Source organism: Cadophora gregata (genome assembly GCF_030347475.1).
Source record: "Cadophora gregata isolate MNR1 chromosome Unknown scaffold_9, whole genome shotgun sequence".
Taxonomy (NCBI): domain Eukaryota; kingdom Fungi; phylum Ascomycota; class Leotiomycetes; order Helotiales; family Ploettnerulaceae; genus Cadophora; species Cadophora gregata.
In genome coordinates this window covers 1,896,721-1,913,568 of record NW_026695932.1, presented here as the reverse complement: position 1 = coordinate 1,913,568, position 16,848 = coordinate 1,896,721, and the positions used below count along the sequence as shown (strand labels likewise).

Below are 16,848 nucleotides of genomic sequence, written 5' to 3'. Positions count from 1 at the left end.
GCATTTGTTGATTCTGGATATGATCGATTGGCGGGCAAGCTTGGAAGCTTCACGATGTTTACGACTAGTGACGTCGTTCTGACAACAGAGGGGCGGTCAACCCTAGCAAAGGAAAATATGTGGAAAAGTTTGCCTCCCCAGATTTCTCTACTTTCTCAATCAATCACAGTACATTTACAATCAACAGCCACTATCCGAGACGCCGCGTTTCATACGTAATGATCTCAGAGGAATCGATCCTTGATAGCTTTACAGATTACCAGCTTCCTTTTGCACAGATTTCTTGCAGATCGCGATGTCTATCAGTGGATTCCCGGTATCAAGTTGATACCTCGATCAAGATCACATCTACTCATCAACGTGTTCATACATGATATATATCGACTATATGACATGTCCTATGCCTCGGAAAAATAAACCCCTACAAATGCTGTGGCGTTTTCTCGACGCTTCAAGAACGAACAATCAGCTTTAACCTCGTGGACCACTGCCAATCCACAGGTGCTGAATGTCGACCGCGGAGACATGCTCGCCGAAGGTATACATCAAAATGTTACAAAGGAAATGCTATCATTATAGACCAAAGGACATGTGGCCAGTTCGAATTCTTTCGCGATGCTTCATTCTTCCATGCGACCAAAGACGCCTTCTTCGTCTTCATCGCTGCGACCTCTGGAACGTCTATCATACTCTTCGTCATCAGCGACACTGTCCTCGCTCTCCTCCATTTTGATATCACCGTCATTGACTTGGTGACGAGTGTGGCTCTCCGTGTGACGAGGCTGCTGGCTGGGAGTCAAAGTGCTGCCCGAGAAGCTCTGGTTCAAATATCTGGCAGGGATATGAGGCACTGGGGGAGCGTCTTCCGGGAGAGTAACTGGAATGCTCCTTGGAGTCCCGGTGCTGCCGAAGCTGCAAGAGAGAAGTTCGACGGCCGCCGCCAAACCATCATCTTCTTGGTTACGGCTGATACCGGATGATGGTGGACGCCTTTCTTGACTTGGTTGACGATGATGGCCAAATCCAGAATGACTGGGGACACTTCCGACACCGAGGTGATTTGCAGAAGGTGCAGATTGGTACGACCTGGAGAAACTCTGCCCACTGCTGTATCTCTTGTGCCGGCCGGTATAAGAGCCAGTGTTGTAGGCATTGAACATGTCTGCCTGTGGTGGAGGGGTGGTATCAGCAGAGCTCGTCCCGTCGCGCTGTTCAGAGGAACCAGATGCAGCGGGGGAAGCGGAATCTTGGTCGCTTTGGAAGTCCTTAGCAGAATCTGGAGGTGTAGTGCCATCCTGATTCATGGCGACGAGTACCGAGGCCGCTTCCAGAAGCTGAACCTGTTGATGCTTAGAAATAAGCAGCTTTGAAGTCAAAGACCATTCTGGAGTATGCTCCCATCTGCAGTCAAAAGTTAACACTATTCTTCCCAAAACCCGTGGATGCTAATCTCGATAGCTCTCAATTCATCTGGCAGACAAGATTCGCGGGGCCAGGTCCCGTTGGAGCACGCAGGAAAGGAAGATGGGCACGAACAAATGCTTGGACAAGCAACTGCTGTGCTTGTATCCCTTTCCACACTTCTCACACTTGAGGTCGTTGGACTTCTTGCCATCCTTTGTGAGGTGTTGGCCTTCACTTGCTCGGCGCATGCGAGCTAGTTTTGCGTCTTTCTCTTCATCGTCATCCATCTCATCGAGTTGATCGTCTTCAATTGCGCTTTCACCCCGATCCATTTTGCCGTTAGTGCTCAAACGGAATCTGTGACCGGGCAAGCTCGCAGGTGGTGATGGCAGGCTTCCCAGAGCAGTAGGTCTAGCAGACCCGTTCTTTGACATTGTGTTTCTACGGCTTGAAATGGCAATGCCAACTGTGGTGTCTCCAGCTTCTCTTACAGCTGCTACCATTGCTGCGACATTGCTCGCCGCGTTCGATGACACGCTCTTCCGACGTGTAACTCGGTTGTTTGTAATAAGGGAACCAGAGGATACTGAGTGTGAATGGTTTCGTGCATGAGCTTTGGGGAGCGAACTGGAGTGTGTAGACATGGACAGGCGATGTTGACTGAGAGGTCTGGAGGAATGCTGCTGGATTTCCTGAGAGAGTCCATGATCAGCATTGTTCTATTAATACATTTGAGGTTGGCATGCGGGGACCGGACTACCTTTGAAGAAGCCATGGTTGGGAGAGAAATGGGGTCGAGACAGCCCTCAATCCTCGAAGCTCTGAGAAGCTGCGTATGAGGGCCGAGGAATTCTTCAGGCACAAGATTGTTGGATGTTTCGGTGGGTATAATCGTGGAAGCTCAAGCTACCTGCATGAACACGCGAGACAAGCGCTTGGGTGATCCTGGGGATATTCGTGCGCAAGGTACGGACTGTATGGGAATCGCAGATAGCGAGAAATGGACTTTACTTTCTGTGTCGTGCGGTTTGGTTTGAGAGATTTCGAATTGGAAGCGAGGAAATGCAGAGGTGCGACAGTTACTGAAATAATTTCCAGCAGGAACGACGGGTTCAGGTGAGACGGGCGGGTTTCGCAGAGAGGGATGCCTTGCGCCGGAGCAGAGCAGGAACGGCCAATGCAATGCAGACAGGCAGAATTGAGAACCAGTGAAGCGCCGAACGGCTGGCGTAGGGCGGGCAGACTTGTCAATAGAGGGCACTGCAGCGTAATTCAGTGCATCGAAGAAGAATTCCAGATATGGCGTTGCGTTGTCGTGGACGTGTGAGGGGAGAAATAGTAATAAAAATAATAATAATTCTGGAGCGTTGTGTTGGATGGGGAAGGGAGGGGAGGGGAGGGGAGCCAAAGCGGCAACGCAAGTTCCTTGGTATGGAATAGCCTGGATGGCTGGCGGGCTGGCTGGCGGGCTGGCTGGGTACGATCGGTATGAAATAATAATGGGAGTGAGTGCTGAATGGGATGGGATGGGATGGGATGGGGATGCAGATGGAATGTCCAGCTACAGTAGGTATCGGTGGACTCGGATTCGGACGCCCTGGCCTGGGTTGGGGTGGCGGAAAGGGAGCGGAAGTCGAAGTCTGCGGTCGCCGGTGATAGGGATACACCACTGGAGCGCCAGCCGTGGCGTGGTCTGGCCTTCACGAGCGTAGTGGGAGGTGTGGGTGTGGGTGTGGGTGTGGATGTGGATGTGGATATGTGGGTGGATGTGCATGTGGATAGGTATGGATGTGGCGGGAGGGAGGCAGGGAGACGATTCCGGAGACAGATAAATTATGTGCTTTCGTCTTCGTCTTTGGCGGTTTGACCGATTTTGACATATCCATCCATCCCACCCCAACTGCAGGAACAAAGAGAAGAGAAGGGAAAGGAGTCGACACGACGGACGGACACCCGTCCACGTCCACGGGAAGAACCTCACTCGCGCATCTTGTCTTATGTCAGCCACGAGGTGTAATTTTGGGTCACTTGCCTCCTCTTCCTTCCTACCCTACCCTTCCCTCTACGGTACTGTACTCTACCCTAGCTTGTAATTCATTACTGTGGAGGCAATTTACAGCCTTCAGAGAAACTGAATCGGTTCAGCCAATTATTGAGACCATCTTTGGCAGAATAATACTTTCGCCCTCCAGCGCAACACAAGGCACGCCATGCTCTTCCCCTTCTTTCTGGCCCCACGTTGCGCACACATTCATCATCACAAGAACAGCGACCTGAATGAACTAACCACATAGAGGCCGCCTCGTGATTGTCTAGGCTGTGGACTCAAACAGCCAATAATCTGTGTCACGCTGTCCTTTACCTAGGCACTGTAATGCGCTGCAAGTTGCGCTGCTGGATGAATGAAAGGCTGGGGTAGCCCATTCTTCGTCGGGGTCCCGACCAGAGGACAGCCTCGTGGCGAGGGACGAGAACCTTGAAGAGAACGAACACCGCGACCATACCCCCGTCAAAGCATGATGTGATACTGTACGAAAGTACAGTATGGCGAAGGATATCGAATTTGATGGGGCTCGGGGCTCGGGAGGAGAGGGGAAGCACCCAGGCCAGTGCTCTTGTGGATCGCATACAGTGGAGTGGCACACAGGGGGCAGCTTGATAAGGTAACGAGAAGCACCCCACCAGCCTTTCCCAAATGCACCGGCTCCAGCCTCCAGCCCTTCCTCGCTGCGTTGGGTACCCCGCAGCTGGACAGATGGTGGAAGAGTCAATCAACCGAATCAACATGACAACCAGTACCTTTCGTACCTTTCGTACCTTTCGTACATCGCCAGCCGCAAGGTACGAGGAGACTTTCATTTGATCTTGTCCTATCAGGCCCCTCCCTCTCCATGCATGTCCTGTTCCTGAGCTCGTCGATATCCATCAGGAGACAGCGGGCAGTCCAGGCAGTCTCTCGACGCAGGACAGTTCTAGGCCAGGCCTTTTATTCCAAAGGCTCCGAAGGATCATCGCTGCTTATTTTTCTGATCAGCACTGCTGCCACATAAGCTCATGGACAGTCGATTCGCCCATGATGGCCAAGATCAAAATTGAGGGACACAAAGTGCTGCTCTTGAATCCCACCAAACGTGATCCGGTGATCGATGCCCTTCTGAGAACTTCTCACAGCGGCTGTAGCATGAAGCGGGGGGCCCTGCCCTTGCATTTGATTGGACACAACCGAAACCACCTCCCCAATTTGGGAACCGGGATACTGTCCCTGTCCATTAATATTGCCCAGGATTCTTCGCGGTATGAGACAGACCTGGAGACTGCAAAAGAATCGATGTGGAAGGAAGGTGTTAATTGAGTTACATGTGTCCAACAACAGCCACTGTACTGATGTTGCTGTTGACGCTGTTGTACGAATCAGCAATGCCTGGACTTTAGGGAGCCAGAAAAGTCTGGGGTTTCCAGCTTTCCTTGAACTCGAGTTGTAAGTTATGCATGCAGCTACAGTACAGTATCAATGCCCAGACTTTATCCGTGGATCGAAAAGCTCTGGCGATGCCAGTTTTCTTTAACCTTGAGTTCGCGTGTTCACGAGAGCATGTATTGATTGACAGATTCTCCGAGCTGCGCAGGGTGCGCCTCTGATGCTATCCCAGCTTGTCTGATCTGTTCTGTTCTGTTCTGTTCTGTTCAGCGAATAATGCCCGTGCTGGCTAGGGGAGTTCCATTTCGCACTGGTTCTAGGCCTTGCGATGCCCATCATCTCTCAATCCGGAGGCCATCTTCCAATTGAGTGACAGGGCCAGGGCCCCTCCCCTTTTAACTTTTTCTGTAACACACGCACGCACACCAGGTTCTCCAAAAGTCTGTACAGTACTGTATGAAGATTGTTTCCCGAAACACACTTTTTGAACAGGCATGTTTCTTGATCTGGGGCTCGGATGAGGGAGGGAGGGCGAGGGAGGGGTACTGGGCTGGTTGCATCGTGACCTGCATGCTGAGACGCTGAGACACTGCTGGACTTGATAATAATTTACTTCTAATCCCTCGTCCGGGACGCTGCCTTACCACAGTGAGCATTCGGCTGCCGAACAGGTAATCCGATACCGAACCCAGGTTTCCAGGAAGCATCGCACCGCACCTGCAAAAATACTTCGTACTGTACGACAAGCAACTCCAAGAGCCTGGCTCACACAAGCAGATACCCATCACTAAAGCAGTGCAACAACACACCACACCACACCACAGTCTCGGTACCAAAGGCGCCAGAGGCCTTTCCACCTAGGTAAAATTATACCTCAAGGTAAAACTAGTCGTCGAGCAACGTAGGATGTCACAAGATCTGGTGTCCGAAAATCAACGTAATGGCCTTCCCTGGAGGGACTCCAGCTTGCCTGTGGCTGTGTAGGTAACCACACCTTGGACAGTCAGCTGCTGCCCAGTAGTCCCTCATTATCGAATTTACCTTACCTGCCTCAAGAGTCAAGAGGCCAACAATGAAAAAAAAAAAAGTGATGGTGCGGCAGCAGGGTGCGCGTGGCTTGGTCAGAAGGATGCCCGTCTCCACGATGACGTCTGGCAGGTCTCGCAAGAATACAGTACAGTACTGTAGGAAAGCTAATCTACATCGTGCCAAGTCCGGGAGAGCCGGAACCTTTTTCTCTTTGATTTGGTGCCATTGGTGGGAGAGACGCGTTTTATGGGACAGGGACGACTTGGGCCCGCCTAGGTACGAGAACGTGGAGAATAGCTGGGTTGGTCCTGAAAAAAAGGCGCGGATGGAAAGTACCTTATTACGAAGTTATGTCCTGGAAATGTGCCGGCACTTCTGAACACTGGCCCTGGCCCTGCTCTAGGATAATTCTATGCTAGGCAATGCAATGCAATGCAATGCAATTCAATTCAATGCTGGCATGACAGTCCTAAATACTTGTCTGCATGCAATATGCCAGCTCGTCGGACAAGAGAAGAACTCGGCGACGAGCGTAGAAATCTCAATCTCTCTCTCTCTCTCTCTCTCTCCACTTTGATGGCAGAGCAGACTCTCCAACAGCGCATCTTCTGTACTACAGGTACAGTATGTGTCCCTCATTCGGACTGACGCGGCCTGACTGGAAACGAAGCCCGCGAATATAAGTACCTAGGTACCTAGTACGTACTGTACTACTGTACCTTACAGTACAGTAGCGACACTCCATGGTGTGTGTGACGTTTACCTACTGCTTGGCTGTAACGATATAGCAATAGTGCTATTTCAGCAAGAGCACTCTGCCCAGTGCGTCCCTAAGGTAGGTAAAGAAGTAGAGTACCTTAGTACCGGAACTCTTGTACTATTCACGTAAACTAAAGTGGCATCGAACTGCAACCCGGCCGGCATCGGTAGAAGAGGGGTCGGAGGGGTCGAAGATGCAACTTGGAACGCCTGCTTGCCAACAAAGGTAGAGGAGAGGTAAGCAGAGTTCTAGGAAAACTCTACGATCCCAGGGAGAGGGGAGACGCAATACCTTCCCACCGAGCGGACCACTTGCAGATTCTTCCCATCGAAGGAGAGAACCGCAAATGAGGCAATTGCACGGTGAGGCTTTTTTTTCTATCTTATCGCGCTCGCTGCGGACCTAGCCTGCCTCGGGACTGGAAAATGCACTTCGAGCTGGGGCGCATTCTGTAGGTAAGAACAAGCAGCCAAGCAGCCTTGTTTCTGTTCGAGAGACTCTATATTCAACTAAAAGCACGACATTCGTCTCCTCTTCATAGCTCCTTATACCATCAGATATCTATCGACATACTTCGAGCAGCAAAATAATTGCATACCTTAAAAGAGAAAGTAGCATTTACAGCAGCCATGAGCGACATCTACAGGAAGGTTGGACGAGGAGGAGCTGGTAACTACTACAGCAAGAAGGATATTGCAGATGCTACAAAGAACGTATGTTGTAACCTTTTCTCAAATCCGAAGTCCTTCCATCACTTTGAGCCGTATTCCAATCATCCTCCTCTCACGTCATTTTCTTGTACGAACTATTTGACTGAAACGACTTACTAACACCCATTCCAGAGCAGCGACCTCGAATCGCAAACCTCCTCGCACACCAAGGGGCCCAATACCACCTCTCACGGCCACGCCCCCGAATACCAACACACAGGCCGCGGCGGCGCAGGAAACTGGGTCCAACCAGCCGAACTTCAATCCCACGGCCTAGCCCAACAGTCAGAAGACATACACTCCACCGAAACCACGCGGCCAGCCGAAGCGCCAGTACAGCGCGTAATGGGCTCGTCGAAGCCGACGTATCGTGGGGGGAGGGGCGGGGCGGGCAACTACTTCGATGATGGGGAGGAGGCAAGGAGACTTGAGGAAGAGAAGGTCGAGGAAGAGAGGAGGAAGAGGGAGGTTCAAGGTAAGGTGGAGGAAGATGTGGAGAGGGGGTTGAAAAAGCCAGAGAGGGCTTATAGTGGGAATTGAGCCGTAAAGTGGGAGGATATCTGGAGTAAAATGTCTCGTGACTGTGTATATATTTCCTGATGATGTGTCTGGTACGGCTTCGCAGTGTATATAATAGGTCAAGTTGGGGTGCTGAAAAAGAGGGTCTACGTCGAGCTTCATTCTGGTTCGGAAATGCGTATATGGCACCAAGAAATATGAAGAGAGAATGACTCAACCTTTGACTTACCAATTAGCCATGTCCGTCTTTGCCACAAAAGAGAGCCGAGAGCAGCATGCCAGAGTCACGAAATAAGTCCACAACTAGCATAGGCGAAATGCCGTCGAATGGACATCACTGATCTCTCACATGTCACCAATTTCTTGGGTTCTAGTATTCTGCATCAAATGTCATTCAGCTCCGATGTTTCATCTGCTTGTTTTTATCGTGTACTCAATATCTCAACTCCCAGCATATCCTCGGTCTCGAAATAGTACGATTCGGTCATAGGACTTGGGACCTTGATTTAGCTGTTTCAGGATGCGAATAACTCTCTATGATTATTTCCTGAATGTAAATACTAGCTATATACAATCTATGAACAGAAAAAGAAAAGTAATATGCCGCTCTAACGCCAGACATGCATCGCTAAACAGAGTCTTGGGAGAAAACCCTCACCATACTGCCTACCTCGAAAAGTTTAGAGCATCTTACAGCTTCCTCGACTCTCCCCTCTCCAGATCCATCTCCTGCTCATCATCATTCTCTGCGCTCCTATCAACCTCAATATCTTTCCTAGTCTTCTTCTCCATCCTGTCATCGGTCAACTCCTCATTCTCCCTCTCCTGGCTTCGCGCCCCCTGTCCACCCTTCATCTGCTCCAAAAAGGCTGCAGCCTCTGCAGCATATTTACACTTCAAGCGAATGCCCTTGCCGTACCTGTAAAAGAGGAACGGGAACGGTACGCAAGCAAGTGCAAGAAAGGCAGGGATAGTGGATGCCCAGTGGATGCCGAGATTCTGGTACATATCTGTGGAAATCATCGTCAGCGTGTGATCAAATTTATCCAGAATGCTGGTGATAAAAGAAAGGAGGTGGGTAAGCGAGAAAGTGTATTCGAAAGAAGCGAGGTCAGCTTACATGTTGTAAATAAAGGAAATGCCGCACCAAACAGCGACCGTAATACCGAGTTGGCAGCTAAGACCGAGGCTGCATATATAACGTATGAATCAATAAGGTAATTCATGATACTCAAGAACACGAGAACCATTCCAAACCCGAAAGGCGCCGTCCCGATGATGGAGACGCTCCAATGGATAGAAGGGTAGTTGGTCCACGCAAACCAGAAAAGACCTATGGGGAGGGCAATACTTCCGATAAGCGCTGGTGGTAGTCGTGCTTCAGGTGGTGCGTTGCCATTGTGTTTCGCTTCAACTTTAATGTAGCGTTTGTTGTCAAAGATGGAATAGCAGACAGCAGCAATCATGCCCACTGCTACACCAATGAAACTCAACCCACCAATTCCAGCGCTCCATCCACGCTGTTGCTGGTACACGATTGGGAAGGCGCCGAACATCATGTAAAGCGTACCGTAAATGATAGCCATGTATATGCTGAGTAGGAGGACGATCGGTTCGCTAAAGAGGAGGATCCATGGTCGAGAGAGCGCAGTCTTAAATTCTTGGCTGATAGTCTTGGTTCCATGGCTGACTTCCGTTGCGGATCTGTACACTTTGCCCGTCATCTTGGAGAGCTTTGCTGCACGCCGGCGGAGAATGACAGGAGTGTAGGTTTCTGGGATCGTGAGGGCGCCAATGATCCACAGAGCGCCGGTAAATATCGCCATGAGACCTTCCACCCATCGCCATCCTTTTGTCTGCCCGAGAAATCCACCAACAATAGGGCCTAGGTTATGTTAGTTGAATACATAGGATGCGCATTCCTGGGAACATTTGGTGACTTACCAATGACAGGTCCAAGGAACGGTGCAGCAGCAAAAATACTCATCGCCAGTCCTCGCTCAGAGGCAGGGAACATATCCGCAATAACGCCACCAGCATTCGTCAATGGAGACGACCCAAAGGCACCCGCAAAGAAACGCAAGATAATAAGCGTCTCGATGTTCTGTGCGCCAGCTGCACCAGCATTGAAAGCTGTGAGCATAGCATAGGTGCCAAAGAAGAGGACTTGTCGGCCATATAATTCGGAGAGAGGAGCCCAGAGGAGGGGACCGATGGCAAATCCGAGGACGAAGAGAGATATCCCGAGAGTGGCTACTTCGGTGCTGATGTGGAATGTAGCAAGGATTTCTTCTATTCCACCGCTGTATGCTGAGGATACAAATGCGACTGCTAAAGTTGCCTACATGTCATAAAATTAATAATGAAACATTGCATGAGCGATCATAGCCCTTCATATCCATGCCCGTCTCAAATCTTTAGCAGGATATACTCACAAATGCAACAAGTAGAGTGATCATCCACTTCTTCCACTGTGGGAAGAGCATAGGATTCCGCCTATCATTTTCGATATATTCCACCACATATGGGTCATCCTCAGTCCCTGAACCTTTATAAGGCCAATTCAACACTTCGGGCGTGACATGTGTCTGATCGAAAACAAGTTCCCAATGCGTTGCCTTTTCCTGCGTCGACCTCTTTTGAGCTTCGATATCTGCTTCTGGAGACGCCTCGGTTGCCGTTCGCGATGACGCAGATGAGGAGGGTGGATGGGGCGCCATATTTAAAGCCAAGCACTTGCTGAAGAGAACAAGAGACGTGAAATAAAGAGTTCAAAAGATTACCTCGAGAAATGTATGTTCAAGGGAGAAAGGCTTCTATTTAGGTAAAATGAAAAAAGGGATGGAGCATCTTCCTGGCAGAGATTTCTGGCCGTGACGACTCAGAAGAGTGAGCCTTCATAACTCTCATCATGGAAGCAAAGCTCCCGGATATAATCACCAACTCCCCTGCCGCGCATCCACAATCCCGTTTTCTGGAAGAACTCTTATGAAGCCCCGCTGACTTGTGAACAGCATAAGCATGCATAACAATGCATAATATGTACAGACTAGGTATAAGTCGGGTCTGGAGGGGCGTTTGGAGCCTCAAATGAACCTTGCTGTGCCGTCATGCCGAGTTGGCGTCAAATCCGATTTCTACCTCCGTAAGAACTCATAACCTTAACTTAAAACGCCGACCCCGACTCCTAATAGATCCAATCACGTCCAGGGAAATTAGCAGACGAATATGTGGCCCAAAGAGGATTCGAAAAGGTTGCGCGCCAATGACGCAGAATGCAAGAACATCGGACGGTGCAATGATATCTCTGAAGCCTGTTCTGCTCATTTCTTTGCATAATTTTGGCTCGCGGAAGGTTGCGTGGACTTAAGCGGTAATACCGCTTGGTACCTTTGTTGACTTTCTGCACAACTCTTGCCAGCCAAATGTAGCAGGCTTGTGCTGGCTAACGATCAAGGATGCATTTATCTGCTGCCCGCCAGATATATATTCGCGCAGGCATGCAGACAAGCAATTTTGAATATGGCCTAGACAACCATTTTCAACAAGCAAAGTCGGGAGACTGACTATGAGAGTGGCTGCGTGTCGGGGTGCCGGCCAACTAAATGTGATCCGCGAAGACGTTGTACCAGAAAGAATCTACAGCCTCAGCTCATCTGGTATCCTTGAATCTCATAAACAATACGGGAACTAGCGATAGAGAGAATGGAGAATTGCTAATCACGAACAGCAATGCGCAAAGATTGTCTGTAGCGGCGACTTTTAGCTGGCATGAGAAGTCGCGGAAACTTGCTCAAATTTTGAAGGACCATGGACCGGTCATTGACCTGGGATATGAAAGAAAACCACCTGCACCGTGATGTCGTCCCGTATACTTCTAGAGAAAGGAGTACTGTATGCTAATCGCCCTGCAATCATTTCGTGGTGGTTTCCGCCTAGAGCATTGCGCACCAGGTGCACTGCGGCATTCTGATCCTGAACCGTAGTCCTCCTCTCATCAAATTCTTCCCTCCATTCATAATCAGTGAAGTCGTATGATTCATACTTCAGCTCTGTGGTGTCTGTCTTTGATTTTGAAGGGGTTTCCAGCCACTTGGCAATAAGATCAACGGCTTGCTGACTTGACATATTATCCCATAGTCCATCTGTCGCCATGATCAAGAACGAAGGCTTGTCAGGATCAATCTTTGTGCTCATTACAACCGGTTCCGCGGTCAAGTATGGCGGTGTCAGAATTTTATACTTCGGCGCCAAGATCGAAGGGCCATCGAATTTCTTCTTCAGTTCCTTTTGCAAGTCGACCGGCCACTTCCACCGACTGTCTCCAAATGCTCTTGAGACCATAATCCCCAGAACTCTCCCACCACTGACGATGTCATCTTCGCCCGGGTGCTCCTTCTTGAGCCGAGCAATCTCTTCTTGGTTGTCTCCTGTCTGGTCAACTGACAGAGGCATGGCTTCCCACTTTCCCTCAGCATTCTTCTGTCCCAGGACAGCTCTAGAGTCGCCAGTACAAGCTACATGTAACTTGTATGTAGATGGATCGTAAATCGACAACAGAGCACATGAACCTGCAAATGCTGGTGCCAAATTTGCAAGCTTATCTTGAAGAGGCAATTTTCCTTGCGAGACATCTACTGCTGTCTTCAGAATCGACTCGTCAAGGTTGACAAATGCTCTCTTGATAGCTTTGCCAACCTTGTCGTCAGTAACCTGATCCGATTGAGACATAATCTGGTCCAGTCCGTGCCGCACGAAAGGAACCAATTGGTTTTCAAGGATATCTGCAGCCTGCCATCCTGCGTGGCCATCTAACACCGCCCATGCCATCCACTTATGCCCATCCTTCCACGGCGAGGGAAACGTTCCGTGAATATACCGATCCTCGCTTGGAGAATTCGATGCAACTCTCGCACCATCATATCTGTTGACACTACCATACTTGAGTCGATGCGAGTATGCCTCTCGCGATATCATGCGAGTCACTTCGTCTTTCGAGGGTCCGTGACTGGCCACCAATTTCCCCTCAACCAGATTCCCTGGATCCAGGCTTGGTGGCATTTCAGCACGCTCAGTGGTCAACCCCCAAAGGCCTGTTGCCCCAACAAAACTGGCACCAGCAACATACTTAGCGACTCTGGTGATATTTGAACCCGACTTTGCTGCTTTGGTAGAGTATAGTGTCCTTGTCGATGGCTGTGCAAAGGTCACCTGACTGGCACGGGCAGAAGCCTTGTGAAGGGATGACCTTGCTGACATGTCGACTTCGTGAGGAAAAGCAAAAAAGCAATACTCCCAAGTTCTGTTGCCTTATGAGATACCTCGTCGGACTTTGGGGGTGTTGGTACAAGGAAGCCGGAAGAAGTGGAAGTTGAGGTGGAGTTGTTGAGACCCGTCGAATGCTGACACTTTTATGTGGCTGGAAAATTATAAATGCAAGACCCGGGGCACAGCAGACTAGTAGCGCAGGATTTTCCAGTTTTCTATTAGCAGCCTCCAAGGAGCCCTCAAAGGTGAACGAAATATTGTCAGTTGCCGTTGGCCAAATCGATGGATCTTACGGGAGTCGTGAATAATCCAGGCCAATAATAACAGGCGAGGTCGCTTCTCGGCTTCGCTGGGGTTTCTCAACACTACAGCTTTAAAGGAAGGAAATACGTTGCTGCCAGATATACTGTTTTTGGCGCTGTCCAGGCGAGATATTGATACACAGAAGGGGAGACATGAGTTCTGCGATAGATGATCAGTACCACGGAACAAGTGGTGAAACTACGGAAACTCAATCACCAATGATAATATCCGAGGAGAGCGGCATTGGATAAACAAAATTGATCAGTTTAATCATGATTTGTGTCTTCTTGATGACATTTTTTTTTACTTCTTTCCATGCTACTTTGCTTTCTTTCTCTTTTTGTCTGGCCTGACAAGCTGCGTGCGCTTCTTCAGGGCACTATGAGCGTGTTTGTTTACAGGGGCTTTCGTGGGTTTTGAGGACTTCTCCGCTGATGGAGCGGGTAACTTATTTGCCTTAGCATGTGTGATCGTTTTTGAGTTCTCTTCCTCCTCCTCAAAGCCGACCCACTCATGGTCTCCCTCAGGGACCTCAACCTCCGGGCCTTCTTCGAAACCTACCATCTCCATATCCTGCGAATCCTCTAGGACAGGGAAGCCCATAACATCTCGGATAAGATGACCACGCTCATCCCGAAGGAGCTTAGTGTGTATCTCGACCGTTGAGCTCGAATCTCTAATGAACCCTGCCAGAAAGAATCCCATTGTGCCATGCTCGTCATCTTTGTTCGCTCTGATGCAGCTCTCTGCCAGCTCTTGATTGACCGCACAGGCTTCTCGAGATCCTCGAACAGGCCACTCCTTCATACCTCTGATCTGCTCGTCACGCTTAAGAATTCGCCAGCCAGCTTGCTTAGCAACTGGGTGCTCCAGGGCTTTCTGAACGACATTCTCGTTCTCCTCGGCATGGAGCGAACAGGTTGAGTACGTAATCTTCTGGGCTGCTGGAAATTTGAATGCATGAAGAAGAAGCTCCAGTTGAAAATTGGAAAGAGCTTCCAAGCGATTCTTCAGCTCATCCTCCGAATTAATAGCTGTAACTTCTCCATCATCGTCGACCATGACATCCATTGAGGCATCGTGGTCCTCACGCTTTCTCTTCCTCGTCTCGGCTGTTGTTTCCGGTGCCTTTGTAGATGAGGGCTTCGCACTTCTTTTAGGAGGGCGTGATCCATGTTTTGGTGCTGCTTGTTTAAGGACAGGGAGGTGTAGTTCTGGCATATCGTCTCGGCCGATAATTCCGCTTCCAGAGCAACTGGGATCGAGGAGAAGAGCTCCTACCTTCTTGAAGGCGGAGGACTTTGGGTCTGATTTCAAAAAATCATGTCCCGGGTGAAGCTTGGTGAAAGTGTGTGAACCGGCCAGGTTGATCATCTTCTCCAGCGTTTCGGCTCTTCCTTTATTCTTCTCAAAGGCGTGGATAGTTTGTGAGCACTCGTCGGGCTCTGAGCTATGTTCCATGACAATTGCAGCAAGATGTGTTGTCTTGTTGCCCGGAGCGGAGCATGTGTCGATAATGTTGCCATCTTGAGGTAGAGGATCGAGCAAATACGCTGGAAAGCAAGATGCCTTATCTTGAAATATGATGCACCCAGCTTTGTATGCATCGCTCTTGGAAAGATCAACATTTGGTGAAACAGCAACCAAATTTGGGATATTGCCATCTATGAATAGCCGCTTAGCTCCCCGCTTTCGTACGGCCGCAATTGATGTAGCACGCTCCATTCCAGCAAAAGTCGTCTCCAGTTGTTCCTCCAGTGATGTCTTTAAGGTGTTGATCCGGACCCAGCGTGGATATGGCGCATCCGAAGTATCTGAACCATTCTCCAACCCTCCCTCGACAAAAGCCTTGAACGCTTCCACGGAGCTGACCTTCCTCCTGACCCGAGCCTTCACAAACTCGGCGTGAAGTCTACCCTTATGCCGCTCGACGCTGGTCCGCAATCCATGGGTCGCTGGAAGAGCGATACCTCGTTTCGCCAATAGAAGATCGTGAACGAGAAGAATTGAGAGGATCGGTGTCAACTAGAGTGCCTTAACTCAGCCCAGGTACATGAGTAGTGTAGTGAAATACTTGCTTTGTGCTCAAGACGTAGTATTTCCGCATTCTCAACAATTTCCTTCAGAACCGAGCTCCATTTGCATGTTTCAATTGCGAGCGCATATATTTGCGCAGGCTGGGACTTCAAGTCCTTCTTGCTGAATATCCTTGACTTCAAACTTCCACCTGCGTTAGTCGGAGCTGTGAGAAGGTCAGCGGCCTCATAATATAAAGACATAGCACCACACAGGATCCAATCAGTGGTGTGGATTTGTCCGAGATTCGAATCACTTCCACTTCCACTTCCTTTTCGACGCCGCTGTTCTTTTGCAGCAGGTGCGGAGAATGTAATGAAGGTCAGTGAGACGTGGTTCCGAGATATTTTATTGACAGGAAAATTCAGGTGTCTGCAGGGAAGGTTTGCCGAGGCGCGCTAGTAGCCTATTATCCGGGGTAAATGGCTTCGAGGTCTTCCATTACCTACCCATGGCTCGAAACTCTCACTTGACTTGTATTTCCAGTCCTGAACAGAATCCCTACGATGATGTTTTTGGGCAGATCCCAAAAGACTCCCAGCTTTAACAAACCAAAAAAAGCTATCCTATGTGATTATCCAGGGGCAGTCTCATCACTAAGCCCACCATTCATCTAGAGTTGCATGACTCTTACACTGTTCCTTATATCGCTCGCTTCAATAATCGTGCATGCTGCTGAATAATACGCCTACTACTTGTTGTTGATTAGTAGTTTCAAAATTGTATATATATCCTTGAGATGAAGGAGCTGCCTTCCTACCTAGCTGAACAACCACTACCAAATGGTCAATATGTCTTCAACTAACACAGATTTGCCCGAAATTATTTACGGAGCTTGCAACTGTGGCAAGATCATTATTTCACTCCCTCGCACGTCACTACCCAGCAGTAGTTCTCTGTGTCATTGCTCAAATTGTCGCGCATCAAGTGGCTCGTTGTAAGTGCTTGTTGATTCCCAATCAGTAACAATGTACTTATAGCCTCAGATTCGCGGTGAATTTGCCCACTTCGACAGCAGACATCAAAGTTGAAGGGACTCCGAAGATTCATGTCGACATTGCAGCATCTGGCAATGCTGTAAATCGGCACTTCTGCGGCGATTGTGGATCGTGTGTTTGTCAATTGCTGTGAATGCTCCTTTACTTATTGCAAGCAGTGCCATTATGTCTGTGGTGGCTATTCGCCCTGAAAAGAGCTTTTTAAAGGGCGGTTTGTTTGTCAAATCTGCCGTTGGGCTTCCAGCACCAGGCAGAGAGCAGTTCTGGAGACGTTCAGAGCGGTGGGAACGTGGGTACCCTGGACTCATGCCAATTGATTGACAATGGAGCTGGATAGTCTGTATCAGAGGACAATGCGAGACA

The 16,848-nt window shown here is 49.5% G+C and overlaps 5 protein-coding genes across 6 annotated transcripts; 1 reads left to right on the top strand and 4 right to left on the bottom strand.

Moving 5' to 3' along the window:
* Window positions 1-620: 620 nt before the first annotated feature.
* Window positions 621-2,179, bottom strand: ONS95_014887 (uncharacterized protein; the record flags this gene model as incomplete). Its single annotated transcript, XM_058508569.1, has 3 exons — window positions 621-1,401; window positions 1,537-2,096; window positions 2,165-2,179. The coding sequence occupies 3 exons, from the start codon at window positions 2,177-2,179 to the stop codon at window positions 621-623; spliced, it is 1,356 nt and encodes a 451-aa protein (XP_058356256.1).
* Window positions 2,180-5,317: 3,138 nt separating this feature from the next.
* ONS95_014886 (uncharacterized protein) lies at window positions 5,318-7,861 on the top strand (the record flags this gene model as incomplete). Its single annotated transcript, XM_058508568.1, has 3 exons — window positions 5,318-7,066; window positions 7,153-7,324; window positions 7,454-7,861. The coding sequence occupies exons 2-3, from the start codon at window positions 7,241-7,243 to the stop codon at window positions 7,859-7,861; spliced, it is 492 nt and encodes a 163-aa protein (XP_058356255.1). The 5' UTR covers window positions 5,318-7,066; window positions 7,153-7,240.
* A 485-nt stretch (window positions 7,862-8,346) lies between these two features.
* MFS2 (MFS siderochrome iron transporter 1) lies at window positions 8,347-10,732 on the bottom strand. Of its 2 annotated transcripts, XM_058508566.1 has the most exons (4): window positions 10,276-10,732; window positions 9,785-10,181; window positions 8,961-9,725; window positions 8,347-8,850 (listed from the first exon to the last, which is right to left on the bottom strand). In XM_058508566.1, the coding sequence occupies exons 1-4, from the start codon at window positions 10,558-10,560 to the stop codon at window positions 8,531-8,533; spliced, it is 1,767 nt and encodes a 588-aa protein (XP_058356253.1). In that variant the 5' UTR covers window positions 10,561-10,732; the 3' UTR covers window positions 8,347-8,530. The 2 variants fall into 2 exon arrangements, with proteins under 2 accessions (XP_058356253.1, XP_058356254.1); XM_058508567.1 differs by having other exon boundaries at window positions 9,785-10,732.
* Window positions 10,733-13,680, bottom strand: ONS95_014884 (uncharacterized protein). The gene is made up of 2 exons (XM_058508565.1): window positions 13,628-13,680; window positions 10,733-13,570 (listed from the first exon to the last, which is right to left on the bottom strand). Exon 2 carries the CDS (start codon window positions 13,097-13,099, stop codon window positions 11,660-11,662), a length of 1,440 nt encoding a protein of 479 aa, XP_058356252.1. The 5' UTR covers window positions 13,100-13,570; window positions 13,628-13,680; the 3' UTR covers window positions 10,733-11,659.
* A 49-nt stretch (window positions 13,681-13,729) lies between these two features.
* Window positions 13,730-15,518, bottom strand: ONS95_014883 (uncharacterized protein; the record flags this gene model as incomplete). The annotated part of the gene is made up of 2 exons (XM_058508564.1): window positions 13,730-15,436; window positions 15,486-15,518. 2 exons carry the CDS (start codon window positions 15,516-15,518, stop codon window positions 13,730-13,732), a joined length of 1,740 nt encoding a protein of 579 aa, XP_058356251.1.
* Between the last annotated feature and the right edge of the window lie 1,330 nt (window positions 15,519-16,848).